The 25,166-nt window shown below is 45.7% G+C and overlaps 1 protein-coding gene across 1 annotated transcript; it reads right to left on the reverse strand.

The window, feature by feature from the left end:
* Positions 1-683: 683 nt before the first annotated feature.
* Positions 684-23,276, reverse strand: LOC308676514 (sacsin-like). The gene is given in 11 exon segments (XM_081342349.1): positions 684-1,588; positions 1,591-8,926; positions 8,930-9,422; positions 9,424-12,175; positions 13,634-13,722; positions 14,348-15,806; positions 17,923-18,069; positions 19,537-19,648; positions 21,349-21,436; positions 22,535-22,565; positions 23,261-23,276. Coding segments are annotated over 10 exon segments (12,624 nt in total). The 5' UTR covers positions 22,558-22,565; positions 23,261-23,276; the 3' UTR covers positions 684-1,463.
* Between the last annotated feature and the right edge of the window lie 1,890 nt (positions 23,277-25,166).

The raw sequence follows: 25,166 nt of genomic DNA on the forward strand, positions 1-25,166 counted from the left end.
CCGACTATCTGGGGAACGGTGGCCTCCCGTGGACACAAGGTCTCCCTCATAACAACAGCCACTCCCCCACCCCTACCCTGAGCCCGAGGCCGGTGTAGCACCCGGAAACCTGGTGGGCAAAGATCAACCAGAGGAATACCGCCCTCTGGGCCCAACCAAGTTTCCGTGATGCAAGCCAGGTCCGCCTGCTCACCCTCGACCAAGTCACGGACGAGAGGAGCTTTATTAACGACAGACCTGGCATTCAAGTACACCAGCCGGAGCTCAGGAGGCTGCACATCCTCACTCCCGGGACCTCGGGGCGGAGCCAGAGGGTCGGAGTGCCCCACCGCTTGTAAGCAGCGGAGAGACCTTCCCAGAGATCGATACGGCCCTCTGTTCCTACACCTGCTGCCATTCCCTAACGTCGTGGGAATAGGTAATCCCACGACTGGCCCTGGAGCCCCAGAAGCAACCGACCCCCGCTCCTCCCCCCCGCGATCCGCCTCAGCACTGGCCTGAACAGAGGTTGTTGGACTGCCCCCCTCGTCCAAACAACCAAAAGAAGTACCCTCCCTCCTCCCTAACCCCCGAAAAAATTTCGACAAAAAACAAACCAGGGGCCTCTTATTAGGTTTACGTCGGAGGCCCCTACCCGTGCCCAGCCATCTCTCAGGGTCCCAACAAGTGGGCCCTTCCTCGAGATTGTACGCGGCTGGAAAGGCGGGTCGCCCCCAGGAAGGGGGAGCACCCCTGAGGGCGAGCAAGTCCGTAGAAGAATACCTAAGATAAGGCATAAGAGCAGTCCAGATGCAGGCAGTCCATAGTCAGTAAGGAGGGTCTAAGCAGAGGACAAATAGGTGTCCCGGCCCTCCACCCAGCCACTGCCACTAAGCTGGGTGCACCCCCAGGACAGGCCAACCACCGTCCTCTCACGACAGTCGCAAGGCCTATTCCTGGGGGGGGGGTCTGAAACACCCATCCTGGGTATAGCATGTCCCCGAGAGCTCTCACCTCTAGGGGCAGCAGATGTAAGTTCAAGCCACCCTCTCACAGTGGCTATTACCCAGGGAACTCTGAATCCTTAGGGGATGATATGTAGGTGACAATAAGCAACAGTCCGAAGGCAAAAGTATGGTGGTATAATAATCCATCGTAGTACGCCATCAAAGTCTGCACTGCTAAACAGCCGAGTCCTCCGTTGCTCTGCCGTTCCAGGAGATTGTTCATGGCCACAACTCCATGGGCCCTCAGTTCTGCAATCATTGGGGCCTTCCAGATTGTGGTCTACTGAGTCTAACTCCCTTAGGTCCAAAAATCCATTGGCACCGACCAGGATCACAACAGGTGCCACGGAGAGCATAGGTCTTTCAAGAACAACCTTTCTCATTTTAAAACTCTCTGCAAAATGTCTTTACAGGTACTGCTGCATTATATATACAATGGTCTCTCCTAGCTTCTAATATTTATTGGGGGGGGGTTGTTTAGAGGCCAAGCCATCTCTTTACCACGTTTAAGATCTCCCAAGCTGACAATAGCACATCCTGCTCTTTGCAGGCAGAAAAGGCCTCATTAGGAATGGTGGGTGAAGTGTGATATTTGGGATTATCTTGTCATCCACACCGTGTTCCCTGAGCACATCTATCTGCTCAGGAAGCTTAGCCAGCTCACATCCATAAGATGCTGCCTTATCAGCCAGCTTTGCAAGAGAGAGATTCCTCTCAAAGCTACCTCCCTGGTTGTACTCAACTGCTGTCAGAGTCTTCTCCATAGCCCGGAAAGTCATATACAGCAGCCATTCAGTGCTGCCATTCCCAGCATTTCTGGCTGCTACCTGCAGATCACATTCTGCTTGCCGGAGCCAACGCTTTGCCTCCAGGAAACAGTGATTTGGTTGTGATCTTGAAGAGTTTGGTCCACATCGATGGTATGACCAAAAATCGTAACTGCCGCCACCGCCTCCTCCTCCACCACCACCACCTCTGGTAAATTCATAGTGCCTCTGTTGATGCTGATGAGCTTGCCGATCCCATTCACTCCAACAGTCTGAGAAGTTTCTGTGATAGGAATTGCTACTTTTGGATCCTCCACAGGAGCCATTTGACCTCATTCCCTTCTCCATCTCCTTGATCTTTTCTTTAAGATACTTGAAGAGTTCATTAGCAGAATCTTCCTGGCCAAGATTTTTATCTGGGTGGTAACACAGATACAATCTTCTAAGGGCTTTCTTCTTCTCCTCTTCTGAAAGTCTCCAAACTTGAGCTAGGCACGCATCTATCTCTTTCTTCACCTCGCTCAGTGGCCGGTGGTGCCAATACTCATTAATATCTGGTCTTACCACTTGGGCAGCATCAGCGGGACCTGTGGGCAGCACTACCAGTTTATTTGAATCGGAGACTGGCTTATTTCTCTTGAAATGGTACAAGTCATAAGCAGTCACTTCTTCTTGCCGACCTCCTCCCAAGTCAATACGATATGTGAGTATTTGACCAGCACCATTCTTCTGTGACTCAAGTACTTCAAGGACAACAGCGTACAGGTAATGCTCCTTGGGCTGGGAAGAATCCAGATAGCCCACATAATCTCCTTTCATAAAGGTATGCAGAATGCTCATATCCAGACTGTCATACCATTCCTCAGGGATGTCTTCTCCTGGAGGAGGAAGGTCATAAGCATTTCGGATTGCCTGCTGGTACAGGGGCACTTCGCATTTCTCTAGGACTTCAGCAATATCTTTAGGTCTCTCGCAAGCTAAAATCTCCATGAGGATCCCCATGGCTTTTTGATGAAGTTTTTCTCCCAAAAGCTTATTAACCTCAATGGCTAGAGTTGAGAAAATATGTATTCCCTCTTGCCTACTCATGCTTTCCTGGTGAGTAAGGTAAATCTTTGTCTCTTCATCTGACATTCTTGCGACATGCACTGTCTTGACACGTTCAGTTTCCTCTAAAACTTGCAGGTTGTAGACCATTACAATGCAGAGCTTTTCACAGCACACCACTTCTAGCTGATCTGGAGAGAAGAGTCCGTCATTCATGTCGTCTATCTCCTCTGTTTTACTCTGCCATTTCAGTAGTGCAATCAGCGCATTCCGGAAATCAAGAGAAACCAGAAGTTCTTTGAGATTGTTCTGAAACTCACAGTGTTCCCGATACATGCACAGTTTCAGAGAGGACTCTTCTAGTTGTTCTTCAACAATGTTATTGAAATACTTGGGGCGGAGATTTTCAGGTAGCAAGCGCAGAAGTTTCCACTGCTTATACTTGTCCGCTGATATGGAACATTCAGAGAGATCAACCAGAAAGCGAAGTGTGTTTTTCAAAGCAAGGGGTTCTTGACCAGATTGGTAGAAACTAAATACTAAAGTGTTTGATGGATATAGCTTCCCATCGATGCAAGGGAGATAAAGTTCTTGCAGCTTTGAGAAATCCACTGGCTCCTTTGCTTCTTCCAATAGATGGAAGAGGAACTGAGTAGCCCTGAGCACTGCTTTAGTAAGATTGGGTTGCAGTTTCATCCATCCTGCAGTCTCTTCTTGGATCCTGGCCAGAACACTGGCATAATGATAGATGGTTGGCTCAGTCTGCACTCCAAACTTTTCAAAGATATCTATATAAACCCCTAACTTGGATGGCAGCATGTAGAGATATGGTCGAAAGTCATTTGAGTGCTGCAAGTGGACCACCACATTTTCTGCCTCAGCTACTTCATTATCATCTGTCAGTATCACAGGAAGGCCTTTAAGGGAATTCACATCTATTTCTTCCTGTTCTGACAGGAATTTGTACATGCATTTTAGAACTTCTGCCTGAGTTTTCTTATTTCCTAGGGTATCACAGGTTACTTGACAGACATTACCCAGATTTTCCAAGACCACTTTGGTAGGTACTGTGCATATCACTCCAAGTTTTTCTAAAAGATCCCTACCTTCTTTCCCAACATAGTCATTAAAAGAGAAAGCAACAGCTGAAGTCCAAAAGAGTGCAGGGTTGTTTGAACAGTACAAAGAACCTCGGGGTGCCACTGGAGCTCTGTAAGGGGCGTATGGCAAATGAAGGCTACACAGTTCATCAGGGAGGCGACGCGGTACAAGGAAACGGATCTTGGACAAAATTGCCAGGAAGGAATTAGACAGTTCATCTTTTGCTCTGGAAAACAGATATTTCAAGAGTGCTTTACTTTTTCCTCGGACATTTTCAGAAGTGGAACCGCTGCTGAATGCCTCTCGTTCAACCTGGGTAGCACATTTCAAAAAATCTTCCTCAGAAATCACCTCCTGCAAACCCACATCCAATAAAAACAGGTTCACTTCCCACTTTTTGATTGGACGCATTGAAGCATAGAATTTCTCTGGTACAAATCGAGAGCTCAATCCCAACTCTTGAAAAATTGTATCATCCTGATAGAAGTATGACACAAGACGCAGCACATTTTCCTCATCCCGAATGAAGGCAAAGGACTTGAATGTTGACACCACAACTGCTTTCTGGGTCTCATACTCTTCATCATAGTGTAACTTGATCATGAAGAGTAACTTTAAGGCTTCCAGTACTTTGGTCTCAGGAAAACTGGGTATCCTTGGCAAAAGTAGCATAAATTGTTGCAAATCATTCATTTCTCCAATACCAAAGCACTCGCTCAACCTTTGATTCCAATAGGTGTCCCTGAGTAAAACAGTCCTTGCATCCATTTCATAAAATTCCAGAAAGTTCTCACAGAGTTTTGGATTTTTGGATACTAGACGATAGACCTTATCATATGAAACTAGTGATACGTATTTTTCTTGATATGTCTCAAAGACAGGCAAAGCTTTCAGTTTTGCTAATAATCCTAGATTACTTATCACTTTAAGTTCCTTACAGAGAAACCTCAAGAGTGAATCATAATCCCAGGATTTGAGTTCTTTCCAGCGTAGGCTACGGTGGGTAGACAGTTGCTCCAGCACTACTATAGGGTCTTCAATGTTTAGCAACTCTGGATTGATGCAGTATTCAGTCAACTCTGGAGGCAACAGGGATTTATCTAATTTGGCAAAGCCCAGCTTATTAAGAATTTCACAAACTGGGCTTAAGTTATTAGGTATCAATGTACCAAGGGATTCAAGAGGAATCAACTCACTGGAACCATAGACAGGGAGCAGAGAGCATCGTTTGAAGAGGGAAATGAACTTTGCAAATAGCTCGTTCCTTTTTTCCTTATTCCGTGTCACACAGATTTGACTTTCAAAGAACTTCCACACTTCCCCTAACCAGCTCTTCTTGCGTTGCTTATCGTTGCCCCAGCTGTCCAGTGTGAACATCTCTTGTATATAAGCCACAGATTCATCTAAAGTAAACTTCTTCAGGAATTCCATTTCTAATAGAAGCTGATTTAGATTGTAATCTGCAAAGGCAGAAAAACAATGCTGACGATGTGGGAAAAGCTCAGAAGCACTGCTTTTCTGATAAACAGGTTCTTGTTGGCTGAAACATCTCAGCACGTTATCATCGGTCAACAGTAATGGAAGTCCTTCCACGCAATTCACGTCATCAGAACACAGTCCACTGAGAGAGGAGGTTAGGAGAGCAAGCCAATTGGAACGATTCTTTACAGGGGTTTGATTTAGTGAGCATGGTAAGAAGTTGAACAGACTTTTCAAAAAATTACAGAGGGAAGGAGAATCGAGAGTCAGTACATCAATTTCCGCCATGACAAATTGCTCATGTATCTCTTGTAACAGTTGAAAGGCAGGGACCAAGCTCATACCTAGCTCCTGAAGCGTGCGCTCAAGAATTTCATCCTCTATTGTATTCTTCAGGAAATAGGGACCTCTGGTGGAATCCTCTTCTTTGGGTGCACTCCAACACACACTGATTGTTTCAATTGTCCAGGCATTTTTGTAATTGACATTTTTCTGATAAACTGGCAACAATGGGAGCTGGTCCTCATGCATCAGTTTATACAGATGGATCACTAACTGCTGCCAAACAGGGGATACATCTTTGGTTACAATTGGGAAATATTGCAAATACTTCTGAGCAAGATGATCATGGCATTTCTGCAGAGTATGGAATTTCAGGGGTTCACTCCCCAGTGTCTGGCACAGGTTTTTAAGTAACTGGCCATATAAAGGGGCCAGCAGATATTGCATGAGTAACCTATTCCAGGTTGAATTGACATCCCCTTCACCGCTATCCTTGCGCAAGTCACGCCGAGCCGAATCCACTGCAAAGTTCCCATTGACATGGATGGGAAGGCCTGTCCTTCCTGGCAGGGGCAATGTGCAGAAAGCCCTCCCACACACTTGTCTATTAAGACAAACAGCCACACCACCATAGGGAAGTAGCATGCCCAGTATGGTCTCTGTGCTGTCCATTCCAATTTGCCTTCCAACCCACCAGATGCTGGGATCATGCAAGAGATTAGTGCCGATCTTCATTTTGTAGAAGACGGTTGCTGGTTTGCTCATCTCCAGGCCTCCTGCTGCAGCTGCCTGCTGCAGATGTTTCTGGTACTCAAGCCTTCCAGGCTCCCCTCCTTCAGTTTCAACCCGCAACAACTCTTTGGGTTTCCTGTCTTCCTCACCCATAACAGAGAAAATTACAGTGCGAATGTGATTGAGGAACATCATGAGGCATTCTGCATCTTCTTTAAGAGCTTCCAACATATTCTCCATATCTATCTCAGATACAGATTTCTGACAAATGGGAGAGGAGGCCGCCCCTGCAGGAGTACGCAGGGGCAACTGGAAAAGTGTGCCCTGTTCCAACTTAAACACATCAGACAAAAAGGTGTCATAAACATTCAAAAAGGCCTCTCTGAAATCTTTTGTGAGGTTGTATTTTGCGCCAGGTGAGACCTCATCAGACTCTGGGAGATAACGCAATGTGGGGTCAAAGACACATAATGTTCTATCCCCTGTGACAAATGCAGGGCAATCTGTCAAATGGTAAACAGTGTTGAATCCCAGACCGTATTTTCCTATAGCATCCCGCCTTCCTTTTTTGCCACCATAGCCTAAGCGCTGGATCCCCTCAATATCGCTCATTTGGAAGGTCCGGTTGTTATAAATGCAGAGGGCTGGACCTTGAAGAGACTTCCATTCATCACTGAAAACACGCTCTGTTGGATGCTGACGGCGATCCCAAAGGAAATGGATGACACTCGCACCAGCATCGTCAGCGTTCTGCAGCAGCTCTTTCAGCACATCCTGTGAAGAGGGATATTCCTGAAGGATGTTAGACAGGCGGGTACACGAATCCTCCTTAGCTCCAAAATCTGTGCCCCAAAGAGAAAGTTTCTCGATCCGTCTCTTGGACAGTATATGGTGCTTTTTGGTCGATATGCCGCAGCGCACAGCAATTTCTCGTGGAATCATACTATGGCAGAATGGTGTTCCGCTCTCATGTGGGAGCCATGGAGTATCATCAAAAAGCAGCTTAGGCAATTGTCGTAGGACTTTGTCCTGGTCTGGGAAAAACATTTTCTGGGACAAATAAGAATCCAGTTGTTGATCTTCTAGCAAAACTCCAGCAAGCCCTGCAGTGATTAACCTAAGTACAATTTCTAGTTGCTTTACAGAAAGTGGCCGTCCAGCTGCATCCTTAGCCAGGGTTTCCAGGACAGAAGCATAATCATCCAAAGTAAATACATCACGTACACCGATACAATTCCACAGATCCTTTTGTTGCCAGTACTCCTCAGGCAATTTGAAGAGATATGGAATAGCGTCGAAAGCCAGATTGTGAGACACTTTACACACTGGCACAAAGCCAACACTGACCAGGATGAAGGGGAATGTCTGTGCCTTTTGCGCTACCTCCATCCTACCTTGATTGTTCTGGACTACTTCATTGAGAAAAGCATAGCAATTTTGTGCCATCTCAGCCAACTTTTTGGGGGGAACGGCATTGGAACAAAAGGACGCTGTCTCCAGTTGCTTTAGCACTATAGTTGCAGATGGTTTGCATTTGACTCCCAGGAATTCCATTATCTCCTCAGAGAGCTTGGAGTTTCCCCCAAGGGCTTTCTTGTCCAGGATTGGTTCAATCAAATGTACCAAGGAATTCAGCTTGTGGTAGTAAATCTCACCGGGGCAGCAGATTTTACGCATATTCCCAGGAAGCACTGCCGGTAAAAAGGGAATATCCCTAAACAAAACCTGGGTAGTATTTCTGGAACTTTCCTGGAGATGGCCATCAAGGAGATCCAAGATACAGCAGACTCTCTGGCATGCTTTGTCGGGGTTCTGATGCCACAAAGCCTCCACAGTTCGGGCTCGGCTTATCAATTCTTCCATTTCCACCCAATCTTTGCTCATGCCAAGATGTTCCAAGCGCAACAGCCTCTCTGGCTTCAGAAATTCTTCACCCATAGGAAAGCAGCCATCTTCAGGACAGTAGAGAGGTGCGACACGGCCCTTTGGGTGTACAAGTTCTTTAATGGTTTTCAGCTTTTCATTTGGAGTAGCAGGAATGCAAGGCAGGGATTTCAGGCACTCATTCACCCTGGCATCATTCATATCTAGGGCACGAAGAATCAGGGCATTACGATCAGGCACTGCAAGCTTAGCAAGGTTGGGTAAAACAAGCTCTTGAAGGAACCGTGCCCAATTATAAGTGTTTAGCACTGAGCTGTTTCTCGGGGTCCAGGTTTTAAAGCTCAATTTAACCTTCTCTGGAAGAGAAACTGCAATCTGTGGTTCTGGTAAGAGTAACGAGAAGGCTCTCACCGCTACAGACCTCAGTTGCGTCTCGCGAACGATATCATCATCCAAAATGCAAGCATGATTAAGCGGGCGCCATTTTTGTCCATCAGAGAAGAGAACTGGCTGCTCCCCATTTACTCCATCGATTAGTGCTTGATAGAAGGCTTTGGCTGCTTCAGTGAAAGGGTACTTGATACTGTGTATATCAGGCCAAAAATCATAATACTCGTAGTCCTCCAGCAGATCTTGTTTGTACATGTCTCAGAGCTGAGTTAGTGCCCCAAGCCATGCAGCTGTCACTGAATCTCGTAGCAGTGCTATATTCCACTGGCCCTTTTCTGTGGTATCCCAGAGTCCTTTGCGATTACTAAGCACGGCGAAGGGAGCTGTGAGATGCAGTGGGAGACCTGATTCAATGGGAAGAGGTAAGAAGCAAAAGACACGGCCTTTAAAACCACTTATATCCGGGAGCCATCGCCCAACGGTGGTACTAGGCCGGAGTGGTAAGGCTACCCTAGCAGAAGGAGGCAAGAAATGGATACCCCTTTTTCTTCCCTTTCTGAACAGTTCCTCAGCTTCCCCATCAGCTGAGCATGAATGGAGCAGAAAATGGTGGATATTCACAGCTGACTGCCACGTTGTTCTCAATCGTATAAGGGGAACGCCCATCTCATTCAGTACTTCTCTGCTTACTGTCGCCAGTGGCTGCACAACTTCTGGACAACTGGAACCCTGTGCAAGGTAGGAGAGTGAAAATCAGCAGGTACTGGGACATCTCCTGGAAACCAGTTTCTAGTCCTTTGATCCGGCTGGGTCCAAACGGCTCAGGGCAGATCTGAGATTCTTTGGCCTCCTGTTCAGTGCGGAAAGGCAAACGGATCAGTGTGCCTTGGTATTTCTCCCCAATTCGACATCCAAGAATCCCTCTGAAAGGCCAAAATTGCTCTGGAAAGGAAGCGGCGACTGTGGAGGTCAAATTCAAACGGATGCCCGGTCGGGCTGAACCACGGATATGTTTTTGGAGATGAGTGATATTTGGATCAAAGATGAGGACGGTCTGACCACTGAGAAGGAAAGGCACATCAGTCATATGGTAGACAGTGCAGAAACCTAGGCCAAAGCGACCGATCTTGTCCTCCTGGTGCTCCTTGGTGGCTGCACCTAGTTGGGTAATGTTGGAGAAATCTGCCTCGGTAAACAGCGCATCATTCTGGGCCCAAAGGGCTGGGCCTTGGCAAGTAGCCATGCCAGGATCCAGAAGTCCTTTAGTAGCGTCATGTTGCCGGTGGTCTATTAAGAATCTGCAAGTCTGAGCACCGGCATCCTCGGCATTCTGCAGCAGTTCCTGAAACACGTCAGCATCGTGGCTGTACTCCCGAAGAATGTTACGGATCCGGAGAGTGATGGGCTCTGAAGGCCCCCAAGCCTCAAACAGTTCTAAGCCTGACAACTTGGTACTCACCATCTCCACCCCAAAGAAAGCAGCTGTGGCAGAAGAAACCGCTTCATGCACCAAACTGGGTAGGTCTCCATCCAAATCAGCAAGACGGGCACGATCCATGTCACAATACAGTGCTGAACTGGCAGGGCGAAGAGCAAAACCAACCAAACCTATGATCTGCACCGGTATAAGCATTTCCTCTTCCCCATGGTACTCTTGATTGGTAAGCCAGTCCAAGGCAGCTACAAAGAGGAGTAGTTCAGCCTGCGTACCCCCGTTTGGTCTGGCATTAATTTGTTTTGCCAGCTTACGAAGAGCCTGGTCTATATCTTTCTCAGTGGGTGACTGCTGGACACCCCATTCTGCAAAAAGCTGCCTGTACTCTTGGAAATCTGGAGGAACTCGTGGCATTAGGAGTGCAAAGTCCAAATCATTAGGAAAGGACAGTACCACGTCTGTTGGCCACGAGAAGCCCTTCCCATTCCACACTGATGTGTACGTAGGGGGATGCTGGAAATGGAAGAGATGCTGTTGCATGTGTTGATAGATGCTACACAACTTTGCAGTTAACAGGGGTCTCTCTTTAGAGCAATAGGCTTCTACCAGGTCAGCTAAGTTTTCCATCACCTTTTCTGGAGGTGGTAAGCGTTCCAGGCCCAGTTTTTCTGCAGCGGGGGCCCAAAAAGCATTTGTCAGTCCCATGACCTGTCCTACAAGACTTGCATACCTCTCTGAACGAATTGATTCAGGTGCTAGGAAGACTCCAGCTGGCCCAAGCTTAGAGGAATTGACGGCAGGGACCCAAGGCAGGGACCTCAGCTGCTTCAGCATCTCAGGAGATAAGCAGGACAATAGAGGACTCTCATTGCAAACCCGGATAAGGGCTTGTGACTTGGCCTTGGCAGTTGCTGTTTCACTTACATTCACTTCTCTTGCAGCGGTTATTGCATCTGCTGGAGAGACAGCACTAAGATCTGATTTCAGACCCAGCGTACGAAGTGTTCGCAGCACTGCTTGCTCCTGAAAGGGCCCTTTGGGAAAGTGGCTCGGTCTTAATAAAGCCAGCAATGTGCGGTTCTCCGGATCGTAGAGATGACAGGGACGGAGCAATTCTGTTGATCCGCAATCCACAAATGGAAGATCGCAGCACAAAGCTTGTAATTCTCGGCTCTGGCTAAAGAGTGTGTCTCCATTGTGCAGTAACCACAACATGAATTGCTTGGCATCCTCAGCCCGATTGGCATAGGACCCCTGCTTCATTGCTCGGACACACAGCAGGCACAGGTCCGGTGTCCCCAGAAGCTTTCCGCGGATTTTGAAGAGCAAGCTTCGTTCAGCTTCATTGCGACACAAGAGTACAGGCTCCGGAGTCAAGAGATTTGTAGGCACTGGTGGATCCAAAATCTTTTCTAAAGCCAAATAATCCTGGGCTGATACCAAGGCTGACTTGGAAGGTGGAAGAAGAGAAGGCATCTTGAAGAAGAGTGGCAAGTTAGTGAGGACTCTGATTTCATTTTGAGAGAATGAAACAGCCGTAGAGAGAAAAGCACTCAAACTTTCAATCTGGCAGGTGGACAACAATGTCAGGTGGTCTGTTACATTTGCTACCCCCAGATGGACAAAAGCTTGCAGGACATTGCTAGGTGTGGGTTCTAGAACATATTCTTTCAGTTGTTGGTGGGACCAACTGGAGTCCCAGTTCTGGATCACGGTGCAGCCCAACACTTGCAAAATTTTAGCCACTGCATCCGGCAAGCATTGCCCATTACGCCTCTGGAACATGAGGGTGGGTTGAGGCAAAAGCCGAGCCAACTGAATGCCATTGAGAGAATTGTGCAGAGGAGTCAGTGGTATCATCGGGCATCCTTCGAAGGGTTCCAGGGAAGAAGCACGGTGTGTCAGGAAAGTCCAGAAAGCAGAAATCCACTCAAGGGGAGGCTCGCCAGGATACGCACTGGGACTCCAAATAACAGGAACAGATTTGCTGCTCACCCAATCTCTCGGGAGAGCTCTAGGAAGATTCTTCTCAATGATGGCTTGATTCAAGGAGACCAGATTTTTGAATAACCCTAGAGACAGGAAAGACACAAGGATCAAGTACCAATGTTTGTGCATCTCTGTTGGAGGAACATCTTTGGAGATTCTCAGTCATCTAAGGTCATGGTTATCTCAAAGGTGTTTTTTCAAAAGGCAACTACACTTCATTTTTTTTGAGGAAAAACTTTTGCTTCTCATCCAAGAAGCTTCATCAGCTCTAACTGGATGGTGGGGGGATGGAAGGATTCGTTCTGGCATTAGAGTTAGTTCTGACTGGTTAGTTAGTTAGTTAATTAGTTCTTCAGAACTAATCCTTCCATCCCCCCACCATTCAGTCAGAACTGATGAAGCTTCTTGGATGAGAAGCAAAATATCTTCCTCAAGGAGAAAACAAAGTTCAGTTGCCTTTTGAAAAAGCACCTTTCAGACGTCCCTGTTGGAGCTAAAGAGTTACAGAAGTATTTTTGGTCTGTACTAAAGGCTATATCGCAAAGGTCTGTGAATGGTTTGAGATCACACTGTTGTGGGGTCCTTGGAGGTCTCTGAACATGATTTGTTTTCTTGCAGATATTCTATTACCCAACTAGGTAACTTCATGAATGCACCAAGAATGCCTTGGCACTAAGGACCCCACAGTTCAACCCTGAACTACAAATATTCTCTTCTATAGGTACCACACTCATTTTTCAGCTAATTGCGTTTGATGATTCTAACGAGAATGTCGACATGCTATTGGAATGTTAGTCTAGAAGCAAGGAGATTTAAGGTTCAAACCACCATTCTGGTTCAGAAAGCTTACTTTTCAGTCTTTGCAGCGAGTAGCATTATTACATTCACTCTGGGCCTGATCCAAGGCGGACTTGACAGTCTTACATACTCAAATGACCTCTTTTGTGGCCAGAAGTCAAAACGTCTCATTTACTCTACAACTAACAAAAAGAGTCTTTGACTTCCTTCAGGGGAAAGTTGCATTTGCCCTTTGTTTTCTATTGGAAGATAATCCTGAATCCCGAGAAGACGAATCCTCCTCCTCCTTTACTGAACCACAAATTAAAACCAGAAAGGTGGTGAATGACTTCCCTCTTCTAACTGCACCAGTAAGTCAGGTGTATCCTACACTGAGTAGCAATTGCAATATGGAAAAGCTCACTGTCCCTTCTTCTAGTCTGTTCTCAGAGGGCATCTGGCTGCTATGTGTCTACATGGACATGCTAAGACCCGATCAAATTGTCCTTCAGGCAGATCCAAATAATTCCATCCTCTGCAACCAATATCCCACTGAGATGGTGGGAGATGCAGTCAACTGGATAAGGCTGCACCCAGCCACTCTAATGGGATGGAACAATTACCTTGAGGAACATGAAGGAGAGCCACAACTCAAGACAGCGCTACTGTTGTTTTAGTTGTGGCTCTTCTTTCTGTTCCTCAAGGTTATTCTCACAGCCTATTACACTACCTAGGGGCTCACATATGGGACAATAACAACTTACCTTTTTTGGCAATTGCCTCCAAATGGTTCAGCAACACAGGAGTTAGATCTTTGGGAAGAAACTGGTTGGCCAAACCAGGCAAAAGAATTCTACAAAACCAAGAGAAAAGTTCCATAAACTACAAACTACCAAGAAGGTCAAGAAAATGGATCTTACTCTATATATTTTAAGGTTTATAAATACTACACAGGCTCATCAAATATTAAGGCAATCTGCTTTATTTACCAAATTGGCAAGCTTAATCCTTCACGCTCTTGCTGCCATCTCCCTGGATGATGTCTGTTACTTTGAATAGTATCTTTCATCTTTTTCTAAATAAACAAGTGCTTTTTCCGTTTTCTACAAGTCAGCTACCATTCTTACCTTTTTAGTATGCTACCTGGTCTATCTGGCAAAATACAAAGTGATGCAGCTTTCCATTTAATTTTCTTTGCCTAGAACATAAGACGTCTTAGGAAATAAAGGTATGTTCAGTCCAAGATTTAGAGTGTGACATCTCTAAATGCATCTCTTGACACTGACCTTCAGCTGTTCTGGAACAAATCAGTAAAGTTCTGCTTCCCTTTATCCTTAAAGCATTTTGAATTTCTACCTTAACAGATGTTCAAGGGTGACTAAATTCAAAACAGGAGGTATAGTATGTTGAAGGAGGAAGAAAGGGAAGACAGAATTAGACTATTTGGGGTGGGGGTGGTGTGGAGGGAGGCTGCTCACCTGGGAAAGTCAGGATTCTCAACAAAAACGGTCTCTCCAACATCTCCAAAGCAGGTGTAGTGCCCATTAGCTGTTGGAAGTAGGGGCAGATCATTCAGTTCCAGGTAACATCCATCTTCAACCAAATATTCCAGTAACAACTTTTTCTCAGATTCTGTGAGCCAATTCCAGATGTTGGCAGCAGCACGTTGCAGAGCCCTTCCCACAAACTTGGCTGTGGCTTCCTGCACTACTGTCCCATCTTTTGCACCCAATACCAAGGCTTGACGCACGTGAGGAGGGGCTGCTGCCAGCGGTGATCCTGCCAAAAGGAGGGCCTTCTCCAGCACTGGGCCTATGGGCTTATCCAAGACTGGCTTTGGCAAAAGGATGGCTTCAGATGGATGGAGCAAGCGAGGGTTCCCCTCTCCAACCCTCACCAAGAGTTTCATGTCCCTTAACCTCTGGCATATTTCAGTTACTAGAAGCTTGTACCGGAGTTGTTGGCTATGAGTTGGGTCTGGCCATGCCCCATATGGGTCACCAGGACAGGAGGAGGCCAGCACCACCATTTGGCAATAAGCAACAGGCAGTACCTCCTCCATAAGTAAGTGGTTCCAACGGCCCTCAGCCCCCCGTGCCTGGGACCCCTCTTCAGACCACTGCACATGCCTCCGGTCATCGGTGAGTTGAAAGGGAGCACTGATGTGCAGTGGCAATCCAGTGACATTTTCCTCAGTGGCTGGGAGAGGCAAGACACAGCTAAGGCGGCCGGCGCATCTGTCCTGCAAACAGTAGGCCAAGGATAATGCTGGTGTGGATCTCACCTTCTCAGCCAGGTCCCACAAACCTGGGAGAGCATTTTGTTTTGCTTCTGCTGACAATATGAGCCACTCACAGCTGGCGGCTTTAGCAACCCCAGTACCTTGTAAAGCAAGAGTTTTGATGCAGCCATTGGTCTCCAGTGTGGCACCAAGATTGTAATCAGCAAATATTTCTGAGATACTTCTATTTCTTCCCTGGCTCAGAGATACTTTGGTTGGTTTTTGCACGTCTTGAACAGCATTTGACTCACAATATGGACGAGTTGACACATCAGCCTTCAGCAGCTCACAGATGGAACCACTAGAACCAACAATGCCCAAAGTCAGTTTCTGGATGTTCCTGAGAAACAGCAAGCTAATGGGGGCATCATTTAAGAATGAGCGCAGCAGTTCCTGCACCCGTTGTGCACTGTAGATGTTGTCTGAGATCTTGGAGGGGCTCTGCCGAATAGGAAAGCGAAAGAGGGTGCCAGGGAAGTAGCCCTTGACTGCTGGGCAGGGTTTACCAAGGGAGTCCAGTGTTGCCCAGAATGGTTGGAATTGATCCGATGCCTCCTCCCATTCCTCTATACTCCACAGCTGACCTCCTTCCTCAAGTGCTGTTTGCTGCGTGTCCAGCACTCCCAAAAATTCACCAGAGAGAATTGATGGAAAATCTGAAGGATGAGAAGGAAAATTTAGCTTCACAAACATGCAGTGAACACTCCTACTTCAATTACTTTCCTCCTTTCTTATTTCAGTACATATAAGTCAGTAGTAGCCACTGCATTATTTTATCTTGGTTCTTGACAGTGTTGTACCTGCTTAATACTTGGACCACCAGGAAATATTAATGTAGACTAGATCAGTGCTTTTCAACCGATGGAACGCCTACCACCAGTGGTACTTTGGCATGTGGCAATTGATATGCGGCCCTCCTAGACAAATGTAGTGGGGGAGGGGAATGAGCTGAGCGCCGCAAGCCTCAGGGAGAGTCAGCTGGAGCTGCAGGATTGTCTGGGCTCGGCAGAAGCTCCAGGAGTGCAGGCAGAGCTCCAGCTGATTGGCACTTCTGGAAGCAGCGCGGAGCTGAAGGTGAACTGTAGAAAAATGGGGGAGGGAGGAGAGGATATAAAAGGAGGTGGTTTTGGTGGGAAAGGGAAAAAAAACGGAAAAAGACAGGGAAGAGAAGAAGCTGTGGAAGGAGAGCTCAGCAGGCAGGGAGAAAAAAGACAGGGAAGAAGCAGCAGCTGTTGCTGGAAGAAAAGGGCCCTGGTTCGTTTTCTCCAGCCAGGAGAATGCAATCAGCACTGATGAAATGAAAAGCCAGGAGACGAGCATGTCAGAAAGAAGGTTGGCTCATTTCAGAAGCCAGTGGGTTCCTGGTCAGCTGGAAGCTTGAATGGATTACCATAAGGATTTTTATGTAGTTTTTACAGCGTTTTGTAATTCAGAAGCTCGATTTGTGTGCTTTGGTTATTGGACTATTTTACTCTGTTTTACAAAGTCTAGCAATGAGTCCAAAGTGTTGGCTTCCATAGGTTTCATTCCTTTAAACAAATGTAATTAGTTTTACCCCCTTATCTTGAGTCTGTCTATGGCTTTTAGCAAGTTTTCTCTGTAGGTAAACAGGCTTAATTTAAAGTTATCACTTTTCACAATTGCTGGAGCCTTTTAGGCTGATTGCTACATTGTTTAAACTGTGACAGGCCCAAGGCAGCTTAAAGAAAAACAACAACAAAAAACAGTTTAGTGTTTCTTTATTCTGGGAGGTTTTTGTGAGCCTTTCTTGCTTTGCACTTGATTCCTGTGTCTTTAAGGGTACAGAAAACGGACCGGGGGGGGGGGGGACATTCTTACTACACTGTGGAAGGAGAGCTAAGAAGAGGAGAGGGAGAGAGGAAGAAAGGCCGACCAGCCAGCTTATTTTTTTAGTCATCAAGTTTTCAACACCTTGCTAAGCACTGGTGGTACTCAAATATTGTCATGTCCTAAAAGTGGTACAATTTGTGAAAAGGTTGAAAAGCCCTGGACTAGATAACCAGGCAATGTACCCCAAGAAAAGCCAAGTGATTGCACTGGGACAATATTGTGTAAAACAAAGTTGAAAATGGCAGGGAATGGCAAAGGGCAACTATTATTGGATAGTTGCTAAGCAAAGAGCAAATGCACTCAGCAGAGCTGAATTTCACTGCAGCAGTGTTTCCCAACCTTCGCAATTTTAAGATTTGTGGACTTCAACTCCCAGAATTCTGGGAATTGAAATCCACACATCTTATAATTGTCAAGGTTGAGCAACACCGTTCCAGAGTATCTTCACGTTGCTAGATGCTCACATATCGCATTATGTTCTAACAGTCATTCCTTCGGGCTAAATCAGAGCAGACAAATCCCATTAAGGCTTAGTGCCCTGTACAAACCTTATTGCGCTAAACCAGTTATTACATTCACAGTACATTACAATTTGCTGGATTTGCACAAATCAATAAATGATAAGCCACAGTTGATAAATCAGATGGCAGTGTGATTGTTTGGTTTTAACCTAAGGCAATGTGTGAAGCTAAACATTAGGATACTTTGGACAAAAAAGCAACTCCTCCCTTATCTAAAATACCTGGGATGTGTCTTGCTGGATTTCATATATACAAAGCGCAAAAGTCCTTTTTCTTGAAACACTTCAGAATTTTGGCAGTGGCGGTAAAAGGAAAAACTATGCCCAAGAAATGTTTTCAGAAATGTGTGTCGGTTTTGAGATTTGCTCTCTCCTAAATCAAGAAGTGCAGAGGTACTCACCAGTAATATGGTAGACAGAATTGAAGCCTAAGCCGAATCTACCAACTGTAGATGGATCATCTTCCTTATGACTGATGCCGGGACTTTTGATCCCCTCCCAGTCATCCTCAGAGAAAATGCCATTATTGTAAGCCAGAAGTGCAGGTCCTAAGAGAGAAAAACGTGGACTAACATATATTCCTTTTTTTAACATGAGGGATTACAGTGTCATCCAAAAGTACAGTCTTCCCACCCGCCACTTTTAACTGCTTGATCCATTAAGTCAGGTCCTTCCTCAGTTTCTTCCTGCAACTCCTAAAGCGACTGAAGGCTCCTGCCCCTCTTATCCGATTGTTTCCTAGGCAGGCTCACTCTGGTCTTTTCCCAAGGTCACCCGTGCATTCCATTGCAGCAGAGGTGGGGAACGATGGCCCCTTTTTATGACTTTTGGACTTCGGCTTCCAGAATTCCTGAGCCAGCATAGAGGGGCTCAGGAATTCTGGGAATTGAAGTCCACAAGTCATAAAAGGGTCATCGTTCCCCACCCCTGCATTACAGCAACCTCTATACTGGGTGTGAGGTGGTGGTCTTTTTGGTGCTGGAAAAACAGGAACTCCTGCTTCCCCCCCCCTTTTTTTTTCTCCCCAGAAGGGAGAATGGCTCTTTTGTAGCCATTTCCCTGATCCCAGGAAGCGATGACACCGTGTGAACGGGAAACTGACCAAAAGCAGCAGAAGTAAGCCAAGAATGAATCCTTGCTGGCAGACCTCTAATCTCACCAGCTTCCTGGAATCTGAAAACTAATAGAAGATCCAGTCTTCTGTGGCCAGGAACTGATGCCAAATGAGGTCTTCCCCCCACCCCTTTCTGCATTTGAGGACAGAACCCCCTATTTGGATTCACTGTGTAGGCAGAATATGGGTTGCAGACATCCTCATCACTTTACATCATCATTCTTTTCTGCCAGCTCCTACGCTGGGGAAAGGCTCTTTCCTTGCTGCCCCGTGGCTGTGTTCTAAAAAGATTTACTGGCAAGGCCACTTAGGAAGCCAGCCTCCAGAGGACAAAGTGGAGAAAGAGTTCTTGCTAATGGAAAAACAACCTATGCCCCACACTCCCTTGGGCTGCTGTGATGCAAATCGCAGAACTAACGTTTCAGCATTTGGGGGAAAAAACAAAGTTGTAAAATGGGGCAAAACTCATTTAACAACTGTCTCGCTCAGCAATAGAAATTTAGGGCTCAAATTAGTCGAGGACTGTCTCTAACATAGGAGGCTTTTAAAAATGTAATTTCTTTATTTCTAAGAAGGGAGGATAGCATCACATCAAACGGGGTAACAGGCCCGGCTGCCTGCAAAGTGCAGGGCCCCCTGTTGTCCAGTGTACACGTAACAGAAATGGAAAAACATTCCTTAAATCCCATTAATAATGCAATCTCCTTGTGCTATTCATATATCCAGTTTTCGTTCTATCAGTTAATATATGGATCATAGGCCTGTGTCTCAGGATTTTGCATCCCAAGCCACACAACACAGATCTCCACCATCAGCCCACCCCACCCCCTCAATTGACAGCTGGAATTATTTCTGGGTGAAGGTGAGCAGCTTTTAGTCCTCCGCATGTCCTGCTCTCTACCTTGGGTGCTTGCCAGTCCATCGGAGAAAAGACTTTGTGTTCCAAAACTCCGTTCATCATAGAGTAAAATCACCTCTTCAGCACCCGCGTCATCTGCATTCTGGATCAGCTCCTTTGAGAAGAAGCAGAAAATCAGAGGGCAGATTCAGGTAGACGCCGAAGCCAACAAACATTAAGTAAGCTGTGCCATCCTTTAAAGCTCATCAGAGATGAAGTGCTAGCTATCCCTCCCTGACTCTCTGCCAAAGGACTTGGGATTTCCTGGGACTTCCTTTGCAAGGTTTTAGTCCTCATCTCTCCATCTCCCTTCAGTTTCAATCCGCAAGAGTTCCTCACTGTGATACACACAAATGACTAAATGTGCAGGTTTTTTTATTATTATTTTTTTATTATTTTAATCCCATTTATATCCCGCCCTTCTCCGAAGACTCAGGGCGGCTTACAATCTAAGCACAAATCAATGTGCTTAGCAATAGCCTTCATTCTATGTATATGCCTGCTTTATTAGGGCTTTCGCCCCCCCCAAGCAGCATTATTACTAAGTCAGCTTATTGCCCCCAACAATCTGGGACCTCATTTTACCTACCTCGGAAGGATGGAAGGCTGAGTCAACCTTGAGCCTGGTGGGATGCGAACCTGCACTAATTGCAGGCAGCTGGTGTTACTTAAGGAGGCATTAGCCCACTGCTCCACCAAGGCTCAGTTGACATGTAAGTGTATTTACTCGTGTACAGACACTCCCTATTCTCTGGAATGCTCATCTAGTGCTGGGATGAGTAGCAACAAGAGAATTAATGTTTGTATTTACATTCATTGGATAGGAAGGGATTACAAGAGAGTAAGCAGGCACACAATAGTTAATATGCACTAAAAGCAATATGATGGTGCTCAGGACTACACAGACCCATGTATTCTTTGTGTGTCTGCTTACTCTCTTGTAATCCCTTCCTCTCCAATTCTCAAGGGGAAGGGAGAAAAACAGGTCAGGATAATGCATACTGATTATAATGGTGATCATGTGAATGAAAATGCTGTAAAGATTGTAAAAGTGGTTATTGGTTTTAAAGTTATTGTTCAGCACTTCTAAGGAATGAAGAAGATAGTGGGTGGGGTCTACCTGTACATTATTATATGATTAAATGAAATAGGTATATGAAACTATATCTAACACAAATGGCTTCCATCCCCAAAACACCAAATTTCCCTACAGTGTTGAGGGTGGGAACTGTAGTTGTCAACATTTCCTTTAGCATGAAGAACCCAACAGTTCTAAAATCCCAGAATTCCTGGTGTAAACAGAATGTACAATTTTCAGGAGTCTGACCACCCCTTCTTCATATGCATTTCATTCCCTCAATAGTTTCCAAATAAATTTTATAAGGTAAGTTGAAATAATATATAGATTAAAAGAGATAATTATGTATGTTTACTCAGCAGTCCCAAATTATCCAGATTACCTAAATTACCATCAAGCTAGTTACTTATGTTCATATATCTTTTTAAAACAAAAAGTTCTGATTTTTTATACAGGATGTGTATGCATGGATACACACACACACACACACACATTTTCCTTACTTTTAGTTCATGTAGAAAACAAAACTGCTCCTTAGATATTGCTGATAAAATGTGCAATATTCTCAAATTAAGAACCATGTTCCTTGCAACAAAATGTAATATGATAAGCAGCTATATAAATGTGATGAATTAATGAATCAATGAATGAAGAAACAAGCAAAGCAGCTAGAGTCTATTCCTATGTCAATATTTCCAAAGACAAAAAAATCCAGTGTTTAACTCTTACAAACCCACCTTTAATATCTGCCCTCCATCTGGGTATTTGCGAAGGATACCCTGCAAATACTTGAGGATGGGAGGCGGTTTCTGCCGAAAGCCCTTCCTGAAAGACAGACAAACTTCAATACAGGGCATAAGGACCTTCTAATAGCCAACTTCCAGCAACGCCTGTTCAGATACATTGTGTAGCTACTCCATCTAACACCAGAACGGGAGTTTGTGACCTTGCAGAAGTTACAAGAAACAATAGTTCTAAACTTCTTTTACTGCTGTCAATTCTGGGGGGGGGAACGCTGGGACCTGCAGTTTAGTAACATCTTGAGGATTCCAGGTTTTCAGTCATTGTTTCTAAGGGGGCTGGGGAGGAGGGGGAGGGATCCTGCCTTAAAAAAAGCCAGAAGTACGAGAAGACAGGATGATACAGGCAGACTTACAGCCATTCATTTAGCAATCATTCAGTTACAACGTCACTGTAAAATGTGACTTGGGACCCATCCTTGCACTTACACACTTTGCAGGATCCCTACTGCCATATGATTAAAAATTCAGGCACTTGCAACAAACATGTACTTACTGTGGTTGCAGCATCCCAGTGTGATCATAGTGCTATTTGCAGCTTTCCCATCCAGCCTCCAATAAGCAAAGCCAAAGGGGGAAGCGGGATTTGCTTAATGAAGGCGTGATCAGTTAACAACTGCAGTGACTTGCTTAACAACTGTGGCAAAAAAAGGTTATTAAATTGGGTATGACTCATTTAACAACTGCCTTGCACAGTAAGAAAAATGCTGGTCCCAATTGTAGTCCTTAAGTTGAAGACTGCCCCAAATATACTTACTAAACTGAGCCAGATTATAACCCGGCTCTCTCTCCTTGCTCCTACTCCAACTATTTCACTATCCCAGCTTGTGCTGAGGATAAGCTGGGATCTGAAGCCTTCCTCCCCAAGTGTGTGTGTGCATGTACATCACACAACATCTCCTTTATGGGAATATAATGTCACGTTCATGTTTCTCTTGGAAAGTTATATGCAACTCTCTATGCACGCACAAACATGCACAAGCTGTGCATTGATGTAAACACTCTACTGTAGTTCAATGTTTCAACCATTACACCTGCTCTCATTTGGTTGGGATTGCTATTTTCACAATCCCCAGCTATAATCCTTCTGCCTTCTCTGTCACACACACACACAAATCCTTACTTTTTCTTCTCCTTTTGAGACATTCTTCAACCTGTAGGAATAAGAAAGAAATGTATAAAAATGAAATACAGGCATAACATACAGTTGCAAGAAAAAGTATGTGAACCCTTTGGGATTACGTGGAGTTTTGCGTGAATTGGCCATAAAATGCGCTCTAAACGTCATGTAAGTCACAACAATAGAAAAACACAGTCTGCTTAAAATAATACTACACAAACATTAGCTGTTGTCATGTTTTAATTGAACATAAGATGGAAACATTCACAGTGCAGGGTGGAAAAAGTATGTGAACCCCTAGCCTAATGACTTCTCCAAGAGCTAATTGGAGCCAGGAGTGAGCCAACCTTGACTCCAACCAGTGTGATGATATTGGATGTGTTGCTGACAGCTGTCCTGCCCTTTAAAAACACACACCTGTTTTGGGTTTACTGGTCTCAAGAAGCACTGTCTGATGTGAACCATGCCTCGCAGAAAAGAGTTCTCAGAAGAAATTAAAAGAACCCATAAAGTCCTGTGCCAAGTTTCTGCCCGAAGCGATGCTCCCCAAACTGTTCCGATCGAGTGATCCAGAGCTAGGATCGTATTCTCGGATTGAAGTAACGGGGAGATGGGATCCTATGGGCTGGATCGCATCCTGCCCTGCTTTTTTGAACCCTTCTAGCCCCCTTTTCTCTTTACCTCCCCTCCCCGCCCCCGAAAACCAGGCACGCTGGTCCCCATCAATACCAACACGCCACTCCCGGTCTTCAGGCTGTCGCTTCTCCAGAGGAAAAGATGCAAATGGCTGCTCCACGCCTTCTCCGCCCAATCAGCAGAGTGCCGGCAGCGGAGGCGTCTGCATGCGCTTTAATAGCCGGCTGCCTTTCCTCCCAGGGAAATGGAAACCGAAAGTGATCCTGGCGGCGGAGGAGAATGGAAAGTGAGAGCGAGAGGGTCACAGAGGTGGCCAAGAGCTGTAAAATCTGGGGCGAAGGCTTGTTTTCTTCAGGGGAAAGCGCGGAGGGCTGGACTCCTGCTTGAGCGGAATGCCCACGGCTTCTTTACTCAAGGTGTAAGCTTCAGGGACTTAAGTGGGAGTTACTCCTAAGTAGGTATGTGTAAAGCATTGCAAGCCCCAAAGTGCGGTTCTGTTCAGGAGGAGACTTTCCGCTGGGAAACCTCACCCATCCAGAAGCGTCCTAAAACCTGCGTGTTCGGTTTTATCTTGACCAGACCCAAAAGCCAGATCTGTCCATCGCTGAAACATCTTGATTGGCTGGCATGAGTTTGGGAATGGCCCTGGGAGGTACTACATGCTGCGTTCACACAACAACGTGCTGAAGTAAAACTTTTAGAGAAGATGGAAAGAGTCGCACTGCGGCGAGATGGGCGGCAAACAAATTTAATCAATAAAAATAAAATAATTTATTCTGAAAGGCAGTTCATTCCTTACTGGCTGAAGGTTGACTCAGTCTTCCATCCTTCAGAGGTCTGTAAAAGGAGGACCCAGTTTGATGGGGGCAATATGCGGATTCTGTAAACTGCTTAGGGCTGTAAAACATTGTGAAGTGGTATGTAAGTCTAAGTCAGGGGTGTCAAATTCGCAGCGTCACGTGACATGTCGTGACATATCGTGACTTTTTTTTCCTTTGCCGGCAATGGGGTGGACGTGGTTTGGGCATGAGGCATCCGGCCCGCCTGCTGGCAGTTCAACACCCCCTGGTCTAAGTGCTATTGCTAGGATTCGGTAAGGCTGATTGGATTGCAGGAATGAAAAGGGTTCCAGAGCTACGGATCCTAGCAGCTCCAGCAGCAGGGGCAATGGAGGGGGATTCTGGGAGGCCGCAACTTCCTCACTTCTAGAAGGGAGCCAGGGTAGGGCTAGACAGAGCTCTTCATGTCTATCCTAAGTTAACGTGATGTCTTCCCATGCACTTTGGAACTGCAGGATAGATAGTCCTTGAGTTACAGCCATCCATTTAGCAGTCGTTCAAAGTTAAAACAGCCCTGAAAAAAGTGACTTAAAACCAGTCCTCACACTTAACAACCTGGGACCATGTGATCGCCATATGTGACCTTCCCAGCCAGATTCTGACAAGCAAAGCAAAGGGGGAAGCTGCATTCACTTAATGTCTGCATGATTCACTTAACAATCATGGCGAAAAAGATTATAAAATTGGACACGACTTGTTTAACCTCCTCACTTAGCAACAGAAATTCTGGGCCCAATTGACTGTAAGTTGAGGACCTTGTATTGAAGTTTGATATCCAAATACTCAGAACAGGGTTTTTCTAAACGGTGAGGTCTACTACCTCTTCGGCGATGCAGAGTCCAGGGAAGGTGTGAGGAACCTTTCAATGGCATCAATCCATCTTTCCCAAAGTTTCATGGTATTGTTTTCATTAGAGTGTCTGTAGCTCAGGGTTGAACTGTGAGGGGTCCTTGGTGCTCTCTGACTTGGTTCTTTTCTTGCAGGTGTTTCATTATTACTCAACTAGGTAACACCTTCATGGGCAAAAAAAAAATAAACAAGCTCATAGAGCACCAAGGCTCATTGTCTCCATTTTGGTGTCTGGCTTCGTAGGGAAGGTATATATTTTTTTATTTTTTTTATTTTAATTCCATTTATATCCCACCCTTCTCCGAAGACTC

This window comes from Vipera berus, assembly GCF_964194415.1.
Source record: "Vipera berus genome assembly, chromosome: W".
Taxonomy (NCBI): domain Eukaryota; kingdom Metazoa; phylum Chordata; class Lepidosauria; order Squamata; family Viperidae; genus Vipera; species Vipera berus.